This window comes from Telopea speciosissima, chromosome 4 (assembly GCF_018873765.1).
Source record: "Telopea speciosissima isolate NSW1024214 ecotype Mountain lineage chromosome 4, Tspe_v1, whole genome shotgun sequence".
NCBI classification, from domain to species: Eukaryota; Viridiplantae; Streptophyta; class Magnoliopsida; order Proteales; family Proteaceae; genus Telopea; species Telopea speciosissima.
Genome location: NC_057919.1, coordinates 6,459,123 through 6,475,847, shown reverse-complemented (window position 1 = coordinate 6,475,847; position 16,725 = coordinate 6,459,123). Strand labels below are relative to the sequence as shown.

The 16,725-nt window shown below is 39.6% G+C and overlaps 1 protein-coding gene across 3 annotated transcripts; it reads right to left on the bottom strand.

Moving 5' to 3' along the window:
- Positions 1-654: 654 nt before the first annotated feature.
- LOC122660316 (zinc finger protein-like 1 homolog) lies at positions 655-15,146 on the bottom strand. 3 transcript variants are annotated; one of them, XM_043855564.1, is made up of 10 exons: positions 15,028-15,146; positions 14,827-14,867; positions 13,922-14,002; positions 12,363-12,483; positions 12,149-12,243; positions 11,353-11,424; positions 2,437-2,739; positions 2,156-2,267; positions 1,725-1,911; positions 655-1,088 (listed from the first exon to the last, which is right to left on the bottom strand). In XM_043855564.1, the coding sequence occupies exons 2-10, from the start codon at positions 14,848-14,850 to the stop codon at positions 1,001-1,003; spliced, it is 1,083 nt and encodes a 360-aa protein (XP_043711499.1). In that variant the 5' UTR covers positions 14,851-14,867; positions 15,028-15,146; the 3' UTR covers positions 655-1,000. The 3 variants fall into 3 exon arrangements, with proteins under 3 accessions (XP_043711499.1, XP_043711501.1, XP_043711500.1); XM_043855566.1 differs by having other exon boundaries at positions 2,156-2,264; positions 15,028-15,144; XM_043855565.1 differs by lacking the exon at positions 15,028-15,146 and adding an exon at positions 14,963-14,981.
- Positions 15,147-16,725: the final 1,579 nt, after the last annotated feature.

Genomic DNA, 16,725 nt, shown 5'->3' with positions numbered 1-16,725 from the left:
GTAGATTTTTTGGGCCAGCCAGATATAGTTTGCCCATGTAACTATTGTTGTCATTTCAACTAAAATTACAACTTTCATATAAAAAAAAAGACCGAGTTTTCCTTAAGCCATGGTGAAGGAATCCATTCACCACTGGGCCTCAGATCTAAATGGGAGGTTATTTTGGGGAACATACTAAAAACCTATAGGGGTTTGTGAACCTTTCTAATGGTGTGGTGAAGGAAAAACTTTCTCCAAAAAGAAAAAGAATTGGTAAAAAGATTTGAATGGACGAATATTACAAGAGAAAAACGATAACTAAGTTGTGTCAAGAGTCTCACAAAGACTCAAACAAGCCTTAAAGCCTGGTCTCTTCAAGCATCTACCTGACAAAAAGATAAGAAAGTACAAAGGTTATCAGCTACACACAAATAAGGCAGATTGGATCGCATGATTTCAACTTGAACCAGTGGAAATATGCAACCTTAGGGTAATTTCTCAAAGGGTACAGGAATATCCCTAGATGGCAAATTCCAAAGGATCTAAGGTTTGACTAGGGGAGGCTTGATAAACAGCATAATCCAATGCTCTGAAGTTCCTTGAGGCTAATCAAATTCATATGCTCAAACAGATGGAAGTTTAAATGGGGGCAAAAACAGTTCAAGCCAAGAAATGTTTGTGAAAAATATTCACTGTGACAGTTTCATGAAAGAAAATAATTACATGCTGGAGGATGAAAAAACAAATGAAATTCCATCAAGCCATTTCTTTAATAAACCACAACAATAGTAGCACATGAGAATGGAGCATGATGGCCAAGAAGAGCTTTTGTGACTACTGCACCGTTATGGACATTCAGCATCACAAATGGTGATAGCTGAACTGTTTTTCATGAAAGCCCATACAAGTCTGCAGACTGCACCAGGAAATAAAATCAGGCCAGGAGGTAAAAGACCCATTACCAGGAATACAAGAAAAAGGACTTCATCAACCCAAACTTGGACAAAAGCTTAAACAATAATCATTGCTCCTCATCATCAGGCAGGCTTTCACCAAGACTACGTTGTGCTAATCTATAATACAATATGCCCATTGTTGCCATACATGCCCTGCCAACAATAATGTAGAATTAATATCATTAGCTAAAATTGTTCATTTTCCTGGAGGGTGCATGTCAAGAGTAAGGACCACAAATTTGTATCCTTTGGGGACCATATTTGGGAGAGGTAATGAACCTAGAGAGGAGTGTAGGTAAATGTTGCCCTCTCTACCTACGTCCCAAAATGAGAACCATGCAGTAACCCAGGCCAAGTAGGAAAAATGGGGGGGGGGGGGGGATTGACCAGATCAGATGATCCCAAACATCCAATCAACCACTTTATGTAGGCAGTCAAGAGTAAAATATCTATTTTCTTTTGATCCCAAAGAACCATATGGTAGCAACAATCCAATGAGAGGACTTGGCCTAGAACCTCTCTAAGAACATGAAATCAACCAACCAAATGGTTGGTCCAAAAAATTCCTGCATGTTGCCAATATGAAGCATAGGCATGGAACACTATTCTCGCAATCCTTTTCCCGCTTCTTATCCAGTCATTCTTATTTAAATTCTTGTTTTGTTATCATTTTTTTTATGGCAATATTGCTTGAGAAATAGGGCCAATCCGATAGCACTAACCTTTCCACTTAACAAAAAGATGCACAGGTGAAGGGATTGAAACAAAAAAGAGAGAGGGGTACAATACATGATTGCCATGATGAGGAGGATTTTTCTGGGATCCATCCTTGAAGATCGCTGATGACGTGAACGACCTTCTGGAATATCATCTAAATTTGATACATCTTTCCGTGGGGGTGCAGTTACTGGCAGGGTAGGCAGTGCACTAGACCAGAAAGGTAGCAATGCTCTAAGAAACTTATGACGGAAAGGACCTGCAATAGAAAATCTCATCAATATTCTCAGGTTTAGTCAGATCCAGTGACTTCACAAAGTGGAATTGCCAAGGAGATGCCCAGAGCACACACCATTCAGATAGGGGTGGGCATGTTCCCCGACTCATCAGAGAAACAAGGTTTATACCTTTACCGTTGCACCAAGGCCCACCCTCAAGAGCCAGGGTTTATATAAACAATAAATATGAGTATTAACTGGAAATACGAGTGATGTTCCACTCACCCCTTCGAGAGTATTTCCTCCCGCTCTCATCCTCATCATCAGAATAGAATGAAATTCCTGAATTTTGCCTGTCAACATTGTAAGCACCCTTTCTTGTTGTAGCTCCAGGCTGCTTTTGTAATCATAAGGAGTATATCAGATACAAGAATACCTAGGTGTGCATGCACATAAAAACATAGACTTCAAATAGAGAGTTCCACATGGAGACGAGGATAAAAACAAGAGTAACTAAACTGAGGCAATCATTACAAACGCAATGTTTACTACAAATCTCCACTTACAGCGGCAGGGCTTGCAGTTTTCATGAAGTTGGGCTCATGACCAGATTTGAATTGACTTCCCACTGAACTCAGACTATCTATCTCCACAATATCATTAGAATTTTTTGGCATGCTTATTCCAGTCATTCCTGAAGATGGCAAACTTAAGTCACTTGAGGGATCCAAAGAGTTTGGATTATTTTTCTCTTTGCCCCCAGTCGCTGAAACAAGCGGATCTGAAGCAAAAGCAGGAGGAGGAACCCGGGACTCTGCTGCTGGCATTGAAAAAGGATGATTTCCAAACAGATTTTTTTCCAGACCAGTCTGCATAACATTGAAAGAAGTTACCCAAATTTTTTTTTATGAAGTAATTGTACCAAGCTTCATTAAGAAACTATGTCAGCAACTGTAAAGTGTACAAGCTACAAAAAAATTGCAGTAAATATGAAATCAGTCTCACAGGACTGAATAGAAGCTTTCCCTGGGACAAAAGCAGAATAGACAAATCCAAACTTCCTCAAAACCAATAGCCACCCCACAATTTGAGTGTTAATGTCTTTAATCATTCTAGGGTGCTAACTCTGCTTCCTTCCAAATATACCCCCAACAAACAACATAAGGTAGGTTAGGATCTTCCAGATTATTCTACCTTCCCCAGCAAAAAGGGATAAACCCTAACGAATGCACTTGGACACAACCTACAAAATGAATCGAACTCCCCTCCTCACCCTACAATTGCAAAACAAATACTGTGCACTTTCTTCACCTCCACGCATCACATACAAAATGGATATCATGGCTTTGAAAGGTGTTAATATCACCACCTTATCAAACACTAAAACTCACATAAAAGCATTCACTCTGGGGGGGATGGGTCGCACCAAATCTTGTAACAGGAGAAATAGTATTCTCAGCAGCAATAATCAATAGGTAGACAGACTTCACCAAAAACCTCACCCAATGTCCTTTCCAAATTCTTGAGCCCATTAAACCACCTTTACAAAAAGTGCCTCTAGTACTAGAAACAACAAATTACATCCTCCTTCAACTTTTATATGATTCAGAACCCTTTGGTATAAAGAGGGTTTCACAAGATTTTACCATGCGCCAACATAAATACCTGCTAACCAGAAAGTCTTTGCAAGGAAAAACATGGTGGACTATGGGGCATGGTCACAAAGTACCCCTACCATACCAATTATCATTCCGCTTTGACTATCATGATCTGTTCTTTGATGGAATCTTTTATTCTTGTAATCTACATGAGTTGCTGTGATTAGTATATGGCAGTGAGCATGAAGATTTATTTCATTGGAACAGTGATCTGATGTGGTGCCAAACCACAGAAGCTATTGGCTCTTGATCGATTCAGAAGTTATTAATCCTACAATGCTTCGCATGATCAGCTTGATGTCTGCAATACATTTTGAAGATATATTTTCATAGAGTGATGTCTATGCTATCTATGATCAGATCTGAGATTACTATCTCCCTACAATAGCTACTGATATCAGATCGTGTGATTTGGTATTCTTTATGAACGGTTGTGCGACTATTGTGCTGTTAATATTATTGGTACTTATTTTCTCTGCTAAGATTGTCTGAGATCTTAATTGCTGCTTCTGCTCCTCAATATGATATGGTTTATTTATGTTGATCCTGGTTATTGCTGTAATGTGATCGTCTTTGCTCTCCTCCCCTGCGTTATTTTCCAGCGTGTAGTGCTACAAGTGAGAGGGAGAGTTATTGAAGATTTGGATTGAAGGTTTACATCTGTTATTGATGTCTGTCTGAAGTTCTTCTTGTTGAAGATTTTTCTGGATTTTTTGGCCTGAAGCGATGAGTTTTTCATCTTCTACTGCTGCTCTTTTCTGACGTGCAGCAACGAGTTCTTCATCTTCTAGTGCTGCTATTTTTTGGTCTGTTGCTATTGATAATTTCTGGCCTACAACGATGAGTTCATCTTCGCCTGCTGCTATCTTCTTGCTTGCACTGTTGTTCTCTGTTGCTTATATTGTTTGTTATCTGGATTACTTCTTGTCGAAGATTTCTCTCTGTTACTGCTAATGCGGTTCTCTTGTTTGCCATATGTCTAGATGTGGTTGCTGGCCACTGGCCTCTACTTCTGATAAATTTATTCAAACCGTTTCTGCTGGTTATTGTTGAGCACAACTTGCATTGCATTGTTGTTGTCATTGTTGTCCACACAGTCAGACAGAAAGATCAGTTGAGCAGTGAGCTTGTGTTGATATTCTTGATGGTCAACACACTCACTCAGTTGAACTGAGATGCATGTACAATGAATGGATGGTGAGTCCAAAGACAAGCAGAGTTAGCACTGTTGAAAGCCTATGGAAGCATTGGTCGTCATCAGTTACAGTTGGAGGGTATAGTGAGCAGCTAGCTTGTGGGTTGATATGGCCGCCATGACTAGAAAGCAGGCAGTGGCAAATACCCTAGATAGCAGGACAATTGGTTTGACAAGGTGAACAGTCTTCAGAGCTAAGTTGGCAATTGAGGTATTGAGTTGGAGATTGGGCTGTGCAATGTGCACGAGTAGTCAGCTTGTTGGCATAGCTGGAGAGTCGGTTGGCAGATGGCAGTAGGGACGGTACAGTGGCTTCATTATGAGTTGGAATCTATCCAACTTGGTTTGCATGATAAGAAGGAAGGAGCAAGTACTAGAGTGCATGAGATGGATATTCAGCTGGAACTGCAGTATTGTCTTTTGGGGAGTAGAAGATCAAGTCTCAGTAATTTGAAAATGTGCACCAATTGCCCAAAATCGACACCGAAAGGAGGTTCGATGACAGTCTGTCGATGTCGAGTGGAGAAAGTAAAATGTCGACCGATGTATCTGAGGAAGTCGACATTTAGAACATTCTGGAACTTCAGTATGATCTTTTGGGGGGGAGTAAAAGACCAAGTCTCAGTAATTTGGAGATGTGCACCAATTGCCCAGAATCGACTCCGAAAGGAGGAGGTTCGATGTTGAGTCATCAGACTCGACAGTCTGTCAATGTCGACTGGAGAAAGTAAAATGTCTACTAATGTATCTGAGGAAATCGAAATTTAGAAGATTCTGTTCGACACTTTCAAGGAATGGCTCAATGTCGAAGGAAGAAATTCGACAGTGAGTCAGTGTTGAATGAGACCAGGAGAATGTCGATATGCACAATTGAAGATTGCAGGGTTGTGTTGGTGCAAAAACTTCACAGATGTTTTGAGGTGTTCTTCGACTGGATTTTGTGGAATCTCAAAACATGAAAAATGAAGCTCTCTGAGTTAGCTTTGCAACCGTTCAAGCTTCATAACAATCCAACATTGGAGTTACAAGTTATGGCAAGAACATCTGACATGGTCTGTGTGCTTCAGGAAGGCAGTTTTTTGCACATCAGTCACGTTCAAGGCCAGTTTTGGAGTCTGTGCATTGTTCCTGAGTTGAAGGAGTACCCATGAGAAATGTAGCCCTTTGAGTCTTGTTTACTCAGGAAAAAGAATCAGGTCAATCGGAGTTTGGATGAGAGAGTTATGACCCTTTCCATAGAAGTGCACAATTTGCCCAATGTAGACATCGAGACAGTGTCGACCCACACTAAGTAGATGTCAAGTAAAGCCACCTAAATGTTGAACAGAAATGTTTTAATGTTGAAAATATGACTGAAGGCATCAACATTTTGAAGCCTCTGATAGACAATTTACAGGAGTTGGTAGACAACAAAGCAGTGTCAATTGACACTATGTAGATGTCGGCATAGGCCATTTAGCTATCGAAAACTGTCAAAACGTGGCTTTTTGTGCATAAGTTGTTGTTGCCTATAAAAGAGCTACAAAGGCCATTTGTGGAGTGTGCCAAGAAGAAAGAAGAGGAGATATCCAAGCAGAAGAACCAAGAAGATCACATTCAAGCCGACTTCGAATTGTGCCATTGGAAGGATTCTTCAAGAGTATCAAGCATCATCAAGGGTTTGGGTTTGAGAGAAGAGATAGATAAGAAGAAGAGGAACAAACCTAGGGTTTGTGTAAAGAGAAAAGATAAGGGAGGAAGATGAGGTCGTCATTAATTGGAGACGCCAATCTACAGCATCTCCAGAGGTTATCCAGCGGTGTAGGTAACATCCCCATTGTATTGTACTTCACTGTAGGCTAGATGTTTGTGAAAATGCCTAAGTAATACTTGCTGGGTATTTGGGTGGGATTTCTATATGTACGAGCTCGTATTTGGGGCATCATGTATAAACCCATCTTACTTATTGTACTGGGGTGTTCAGTGGGCGCTGGACACGGGGGTTGTAATTCCCTGGTAGTTGTAGCTACCAAAACTTTGGCATTGTAGCGCCCTCCTAGTTGTATGCTAGGTAAATCGGGTGTTGTAGCACCTTCACAGTTGTAGATGTATCAAGTAGGGGTTTTAGCTCCTGGGTTGTTGTAGCGATCAAAAGAGTAGAGTGTTGACCATAGACAAAGCCCATTTGAGGCATTGCTCTGTCGATGTAGACATGTGCCAAACCACATAAATATCTATGTTATGGATGTGTCCCTGTGGATATATTGGAGTGTGTTTGTTGTAGGATGTGTATACACACCGGGTAGACCTTGCCAAAGGGTTGTGTGTGCCTATGGTTGAGAGGCAAGGTGTGTCACACGTTGTATGTGTGTGATTGATAAAAAGGCCAGCGCCAACCAATCAGTTCACGCCAGATACATGCATGCACTTGATTGAGAGCTGCCATACATTGTGATTGTGTGATTGTGCCAGTTAAGCAAATGAGTGAGTTGAGGAGACGAGCGAGTTGGGTTCAAGTTTTTGAAGATCACTGATTCAACCCCCCCCCCACCACAGTGAAAGCCATTGTTCAACAGTTATCTATGTTCTGGGTGTTTCAAGCTAGAGATATATATACCCTAGCTTGAGTGGGAGTGTTAAGAAATAAAGGTTTATGTTATACCATATGGGTATTGTTGTAATGATTTTTTATTATTTTGGTCTTGTGTGTAAATACAGATAAGCCAGGGACATTATTATAATTCCTATTATTTTTTGTGTTTATAAATAAAATACATTCCTACCAATTGGGAGTATGCTCTCTACTCTTCCATTCGGTAGTTCTTCTTCTACTTTCTTTTTCTTCTCTTCTCCTTTGCTGGTTATCTTTATGTTACTTCATCATAATTCATAAACAAGATTAATCAAAATCCAGCCATCCCAAGTAGGATTACCTGGTTGAAGGTGATAAAATTAAGCTAGAACTGAAAATCATAGTCTTCTTGAAAGTAAAAGGAAATATACTAATGAAAATATCACACATTTTCTCCTTCCCAATTTATTCTTTGTTTTAATAAATATTGATAGCTAAGTAAATAGGGGAATATTACATGATATTTTGCAAGTAGTCGTGTGTGTACCATCTAAACAGTTCCTATTACCCGGCTAGTTTAATAAGTCAAATAACCAAAAATATTCATTTGAGAATAACCAGTTACCCACCAATGATACTCATGAAGCTGTATAAATAGAGCTAATAATTGTGTTCAATGAAACAGAGATATACAAAACACAAAAAGTTGGTGAGAGTGAAACTGTTATAAGTGCATATTGCATTAATGATTGGAATGGATAGAGCGTCCCAATAGATGGTTATTATCACACCTGTAGACACATCCTTTGATTCTATAGTAAATATGAGATCGGGCTTCCCAAAAAGAAACAGAAGGCCAAAAATGAAAAGGCACTCTGCCTAGACATAGTTGTACAGTTGTACTCGCAACAAAAGGTTGAGTTTTCCTCCAATCAAATTTCTCCACAGCAACCATAGTTGTATGGTGCCAAACCAATGGACATGGACCTTGACGCCTAGTTGCTCACCTACAGTGATACCATATTGAACTAGGCAGTGATAAAGGGAATAATAAACATAGTCATAAATAGATCTATCTTTGTATCTAAGAGCAATTACAATGAATAAGAAGAGAAAACAAGGTGTTTCAGGCAACAGCTTTTTCGTCTGCTTGAGAACCCTACCCTACATAGGGTTTTCTATCAGGTCTGAAATGTACGATAAAAGCACCATAATTCTACCATTTGAATCTAGAATATAATGATTTTTGGGCCTTCTACAATTAATCTTTAATTTTACAAGGAGTCTGGTTTTTTTCACAAATCCAGTAGCCGGTGTTGCAGAACTCTCTTTTTTACTTTTGCTCTAGCAAGAAGTATCACTTTGCATCAAGAGTATACCACTGGGTGTTTCATTGGAACTAAATGTACATGTAAAACTTCATAATATTCTGTTAAAGATTGAAGCCTCCAGATCCTTATCTGACTTACAGATTATCTGGTTTCTATTAAGAGTAGTTATTACATCACCTATGGGTGGCTATCAAAGTCACCCAAAAAGATTAAAAGGCAGAATAAGGTACCCAGGGTATTTATAGAAATAAACTGGGTGGGTAAATGTAAATACTGAAAAGGACCCTTAATATTTTTAACTATCAATGGAATTGATTGGGTAAGTTACCACACAGGTTACGCAATGGTTATCCTGCCAACAAAGTTGGTGTTTTCTTTGGTAAATCCCTCACAAAGTTGATTCTGCATGCTGATTAAGCTCTTGCTTAGAATGGTTTTGGTCTCTTGTGCCAACCCTGCATCACAGGTAAGGGGGGGGGGGGGGGACAAAGATTGCTTGCAAAAGAAATACATAATTACACATATTGGCATGAAGAGGAGCCATAATAATAGATGCACCTAGATGATTATATGTAGGAAAATAAAAAATATATTATTGAAAATATAAATGCTCCTGCATGAAGGGGCTTTAGGGTTGTTATGTCAGTCACATGTATTCATGCTGGACACCAACATATATGTCCCTCTTCCTGTTAATCAGCCAGAGAGTTCCCCTTAGTCCTCTATTCAAGAATACTCTGAACATGGAGAGTGCCCCTCCTCAGAAAAAACTCAAAAATGTGCTTAGTCTCCTCTGTCCCAGTAAGTGAGGAACTACTCCAGCATCTTGGGGTCATATATAGGAATACACATATTTAGAAATGAGATAGCAAATGACCAGGATATTGTCCTTGGCAGCTGCCCAGGAGAAAAATTGGATCTTTGAAGGGACTCCACACTGACTTAATTGTGGAAGAGTTGATTTTTCTTTACCCATAATTCTTCTGTCCTCTTGATTTTCCATGGAAATTCAATTTAAAAGCAAGCAGACTGTTATAGCTTCTCTACTTCCCCACCATTTACATTTCTTTGCAGAGAGAAGAAGCAAATTGTGTTTGACCTACGGGAATGAAAATAATCAGCCACCCAACTTCCTAATTAGAAATCAGAGCAATATCTGGAAACACATTTAACAGAGGAACATCTAGGCAGCACTTCTCCAGAATTTGGTATTTCTTCCATTGCCAACTACTCTTACCACTTTCTTTAAAAGTCAAATCATAATGTCATTGCAAGCCATATTTCTCCTCCATACTTAGAGAACCCTCACCGGAGTTGTTTTCCAAGCTTTAACTGATCTCCTTGGCAGAAATGTTTTGCTTCCATAAGCCACAAGGCTCCCACAGCCACTTTGAGAGCAAAGCTTCTTCATTCAAGGGCTTGACTTATTGGATTTTCCAATTGGCAGACCTGGTCAGGAAACTGCCTCTCCAAGAAGCGGGGTAAGGCTGCGTACATTATGACCCTCCCCAGACCCCGTAGTGGCAGGCGCCTCACGCATTGGATACGTCCATTTATAAATGGTAGACCTGGTCTCATTCTACCAGGTGGAAATGTGCGACTATTCCACTCCTTCACACAAAGTTGCATGAATCTGCTCTAATCTTCTTGCCACTGAAACAGGACTTGTGAAAGGTAATAGTTGACTGGGATACTGACACAGTCTGACTCTATGAGAGTAAGCTTTCCACCCATTGAAAGATAACTTCTCCAGGAAGCCAGATTTTGCTCCATCTTCTTGACAACTGGTTCCCTAACAGAATATAAATTTAAAGAAACCTCAAGGGGAGTTCCAGAATGAAGGGATGAGAGATTTCCAACACCAAAATGTAAGCTGGAGGCAAGTTGATCAATGTTTAGAACATCCTCACTTGGAATGATCTAGCTTCTGGATAAATTCAACTTAAGGCGTGAAGCTGCCTCGATTCTCTTCTTACACACTCCAAATCCATAACCAATACCAGATTATGGAATTCATGGTGATTGTTATGGCATTTTATTAAAGCTGAGTTGGGAGTGGCCCCTATACATGAGAAGCTTAGAGAGAGTCATTTGAGGTGGCATGGTCATGTTCAAAGGAGGGCCTTGGGATGCACCAGTATGAAGGAGTGATTGGATACAGTTTGAAGAATCTAAAAGAGTTAGGGGCAGGCCTAAATGTCACTAGGAGAAGTAGGGAGGGTAGTCATGCATAGTTTTGGGCCTTGTCTCAAGTATGGCCTAGAATAGAGCTGATTGGAAGGCTACGATCCATGTAGCCTACCCTTTTTAGGTGGAATTGCTGAGTTTTTGTCGATGATGTTCTGCTCTTTCCTTTTACTATTATTTTATTTTTTGTCTTTGCAAGGATCCATGTAGCCGACCCCATTTATGGCATTTTGTCTTAGTTATATAGTTCTTTAAGCCATTATAATCACAGTAGATCTCATATCAATAGATTTTACTGGATTTTCACCTTTTAGTGGGAAATTAAGTGCACATTGAGAGAACACTAGAACAAAGTGATCAGACAAAAGTATCAATTTGAATGCTCAAAATAAAGCCCATGTATGCCGACATTAAGATTTCAAACGGCAGCAGACAATTACATCCATAATTTTTTTTAGTGATAAGTAACACAAATGTTTTGTTAGATCAAACCCATAATTTAACAAAGCAACAAGCATCTATATGTCTCAAATGATCTCAAAAACCATCGAGGACCATACCTGCATGATAGCCTCCTTCAGTTTTGAATGAAGACGGGATCCTGAATCTTTGATAATTTTAGGAGGCCATATCTGCACCAAAAAAGCATCAATTATAAACAAGTCACATAACACATCAAAAATTACAAAAACCAGATTTTATTCTGACCAATATGGGATAAAAAAGAGCAATTCAGTGCACAAGGCTCCCGGTACTGCAGGGTCTGGTAGGGCCAAATGTACGCAGCCTTACCCCCTGCTTCGCAGGAGAGGCTGTTTCCAAGTTTCGAACCCGCAACCAACAGGTTACAAAAAATATAACAGTTACTTCAAACAGGTACCTTTACTTGACCCTAATAAAAACCCCTGTCCTATAGCTTGTAATAAAGCTAAGGGAGAAGGTTCTCTGAACCACTGGGGTAGGGTACACTAGCATCCCTGTGTCTATCTCTCTCCTCCTTACGTGAAATGTCCTTGCTGCCCTCCAATGTATGTACTGTTTTACCACACCTCGTAGGTGCTCTTCTCTATGCTGCTTGCTCAGAGAACCCTTTCCCTAAAGCTAAAGAATAAAATCAAATCAAATAGACGTAGCCTGTTTAATAGTGTATAGAAGTATGATACACCATATTTCATCTTTTGCACTGTAGGATCCATAGCTAATCGGAATCTATTTATTTGATGTCATAACTTTCTAATTTAATTGTTAATGGGCATTTGCTTCATAGCAGACTTTGTCAGTTAGCAAATCAATTACCATTGTCTAAACAGAGAGAAGAAAGAACCAATTATAATCTCTATTGTAAGTGGATACTACCGTGGTAGAACACAAAGGACACACGTATCCTGCCGGTGCAGTGTGTTGAGGGAAGCTTTTAATATGGGATACCAAGCAACTTGTGTGTATCACATCTGAAATGAACAGGGAAAAAAAAATAAGTAATGCAGCATGGAACATAGCTCAACAGGATGGATTGCAAGGAAAAGAATTACACATTAGAGGAATTAACTGAATGTGATTGATCACATACGCAAGCAACCCAATCTAGTAGTTTGAGGGTCAGTTCCATCTTCGAGCACAGCTTTACATAGGCAGCATGCAGGAGGCCAATCATACTCTCCATCTATCACCCAGTCGGAGTAAGTACGGACCTTAATAAAAATGATAGAATTAATACAGCCATATGCCAGATGGTTATGGTAAAACACATGGATATGCAACATACATGGAACTTTTAAAATAGCAAAAATAGCTAGTTAAACACAAACAGAAGAAATGCTTCCAAATAATCCATCATAGAAGAGTGGACTATGCATGCATTTTACAGAAAAACTATGTGCAGTAAGCATCCAATGAATTTAAGCACCAAAGTTTAATCCACAATTTTTATGACTGCCATCAGGTAGGAAGTAGCATTATGTTTTAAACAGTCCACCACTATTAATCTCGAAACACATTTAGCTACAGTTGAATGTCCCCCTCCCATATGAAGTTGAGGTTGTTAATTATCAAATAGAATTCGCTAGTTTAGGGAGTTCACTCTCTGAATTAAGTCCCAATTGACATTTTCTTCTCTCAGTAGCAAGTTCCAATGTATCACAAAAGATTCCCATTGAATGAGGGACATTATTTCTTTGATCTCATCAGGAGTGGCACTCTTTTCTAAATATCCCTAAAAATGTATCAATTCTCATAGTAGTAGGCTGAAGATTATAATCTAAAATACTCTCTCCGTCCCACGACCGTACCCTTTGAAAAAAACACAAAGTTTAAGGGGATGGTTATAGCACAAAAACAGTTACACTTCCCAATTTTGCCCTCCCTCCACTACTTATTTGAAATCTTTTAAATAAGTTGTGGTAATCAATGCAAGGGGTAAAATATTAAGTTAATTAAAGTCATTTCCTAATTTGAAAGATGGAAGAATTTGGGACAGCCCAAATTGGGAAGGAGGACTGTCTTTGCAGGACGGAGGTAGTAAATGCTGTTGGGGCAATGAAACATTGAGTCTATCAGGAGTTGCATGATTCAGAGGCATCCCTGTTTAAGTATGTCAGCTCTTCATTGTCTTCCTCTTGTTTTAATTCTTTCATCAGATCACTATATTTACTCTCCTCCCCCCCCCCCCCCCACCATAGAAAAAAGAAAGGTTATGACATGTACTTGTTACAGGATTTAGAAGGCTTGTAAACATCCCCAGCTCCATATTTCAACCAAGAGTCCTTGATAAGCAAACAGATTCTAACTCTTTAGAATGCAAACTCTAGGATAACTATACAAGAAAGATGAATGAGATAAATGTTATTTAAAAGTGTAGAAAGTATCAATTTCGTACGAAGAGTAACACTGTACATTTTTGCATTTTTTACTTCTAAAGTTCTACTCATGCAAATATCTCCTCTCCTTTCTACAGATTGGCTAAGACTTCATTGTTCTATTTCCGGTATCAATCCAAACAAAAGAAGGGGGAAAGAATTGGATTCAAATGCTAAATGAAATGCAAGACAGGGAAGTAGCCTGAGATAAGAGAATGGGGTTAGTATATCAATAAAGACATAGCAATCAGCAGAAAAATAAGTAAATTGTTACCACACATATCCGGTGCTCTGGAAAACAAATGCATTCCCCACAAACAGGGACCTTATGCACATAGCAGTAAAGTTTTGTTGCCTGAAACCAGAACATTTCCATGTCTTAGTCATCAAATAATGTATAAAGTTTTTATGTGATCAGAAATTCAATATGAAGCGCCAAACAAAGGAAATCAGATATTAAGAAAGATTAAGCAGTTTAAATTTCACCCTTTCTATTACAGAAGTTCCGATTAAGCTACACAGTGAAATCATAATCCTATCCCCCAACCCAAAAAATATATAAGAAGGTAACCATAAATAGGGTACGTGACTGTTAGCTGACTTTCTGCAATAAACTGTTTCTCTACTAAAATGTGATCCTTGGCCCTAGCTGATATTGTCCCTTGGTAACAGCAAAGGGATCCATGGCAAACCAACAACTCAGACCCATGATAGATTGAACAAGGTAAACTACAATTAACCACTAGAAGCCATGCCAACTACCACTGCAACAAGGCCCATCACCATTTCTTCTCTGCGGAGCCTTAGCAGATATTAGAAACCGAAACAGATCTGCATTACTCTTATAGTTTGTCTTGCATTGCTTTGTCTTCCTCCCAACCTTGTCCTTTCGTCCTCTCTCTCTTCCTAATGTTTAGCGTTATTAAGCTATGATACAATAGCAGACGAAATTTAAGGATCACAAGAGCTGTATCTATCATTTTATCCATCAAAGTACTTAACCTTAAGAATTATAAGTGCACACACACACACATACAAAGAGAAGTAGTGAAATCTTCACCTTAGATGGGTGAGGGGTAAAGAACAAGAAACTTAGTACGAATTCTATGAATTAAAAGGCGATAAGGAGTAGGTGTGGAATGAAGCAAGAGATCGAGTGAGGATATGAAGAATGCTTACCTTGCGGCATTTGCAGACCACCATCGCATCAACCGGTGAAGCTGCGACAACCGAAAGGAAATTAAAATTTTGAAAATTGTGAATTGAGACAGAACTGGAATTTGAGATTGGAGAGAGATGGAGTGAATTCGATTACCTGTTTGTAATTGAAATGGGAGTAATTCACAGAGAAAACGGATCTGTGGAACAATGGGATCTCACATAATAGTGTTTTTTCTTCTGGGAGGAGCACCGTATACTCACTCGTATGGTATAATCCCTTCTTTGCTTCTTGCAGAAGCGAGACAAGCAAGCGACGAGCCGACGATTTACGTTACACTCGTGAATTTTTGAGTCTTTTGAGACATACGACCACGGGATCGGAGTCGGAGTCGGAGTCGGAGTCGGAGTCCAAACTCCAAACCGCAGTTCACTTCAGGCGATCATAAGCCGTATGATATCTCTCAATACATTCTCTGAGTGATACTTCCACGACGCGCGCATCACTTTGGATCTCCTCTGTATGGGTGGGATGTCCACCGGGCGTGAGTTTACGAGCGCGTGGCGCTAGCAAACTTGTTGATTGGTTTTGATGCAATTTACATGATCCCAGCAGTCGCCATTGATTTAGAATCTCTTAACTAAGGGGCTATTTAGTGGTGTTTATGGGAAAGGCCAAGGTAGGGCTGAGTTGGGTTCGGTTGGGTCGGGCTTTTAAAAACCCCAGTTCATCTTGAGTCTCTTTAGCTAGGCCCAGGCCTAGCCCGGCATTGACTCAAAGTTAGAAAATCCAACCTTGACCTGCCTGCTCTGAGGGTTGGGCTGGACTGACCCTGATTGGCCCTGACCATGGGGAGAGAGAAGGCAAAGCTAGGGAGAAGAAGAAGTCAAGGTCGGACAAGGCCGGACCAGAGTTGAGTTCTCGAGCCATCAGGGCAAACTTGCACCTCTAGGCCAAGGTATGATTTTCTAGTCTCCATTCATGCTCCATCCGTTACTATGTAGATGGGTGAAAAAAAATTGCAAAAAAGAATATGCTTGGTCGCATGGCTCCTGGAGTGTGCAAAATTACCACCCAGCACCTCCTAAAAGAAAAAAACCCGTGTGTATTATTGGTTCAACGCTTGCTTTCATTAGGGCAAAGGAGCCACACAAAATTACTACCCAGCCCTACTAAAATTAAAAAAAAAAATTTGCATGCGCATTGATGCCCCATGACACGCTCTCATTGGCTTCCACGTTGGTGCAAGGGCTACACAACCAAACAACAAAGATTTGAGATTAGGTGGCTAGCCCATTAACTTTGTAAATCCAACCAATCAATGCAGGAATCAACAACCTGAGAATGAAGCAAAAATTTTAGAAATAGAATCAGGCGAAATTTCTTGAGACAGCCATGGTCGCATGTTTCAAATCTTACAACAAAGGAAACTCTCAAAATTGAGTCTATAGGGTTTGAATCGCCCAAGGGAAGGAAGCTTGTTGCCAAAAATTGAAAAGGGAAAGGAGGACCTAGGAAGTTCAATTCAAATTCATGGGGCTGATTCTCATTAAAAGAAAAAAAATAAAAATTCATGGGGCTGATAGATTTTTGGTCAAAAAATTGAAATTGTTTTGGTTGTATCAATATCAACTATTTAAAGAATAAAAAAAATCCATTACGAAAAGAAGAAGGGTGGTGTTTTATGTTTATTATTTTGCCCATCAAATTAACCATGTGCTCATTAAAGAGGAAGAGTAAAATCAAATGAAGTAGAAATTTTGAAAAAACTCTTCAGTTAATTCAGAATTTCTACTTGGTTTCTATTTCACAGAAATAAGGTGAACAATCACACCAACCAATTTCTGAAATAAAAATCATCTCATGAAATTGAAATAGAAATCATACCAAATCAAGCCCAAGTCTAGAATGCATTATGA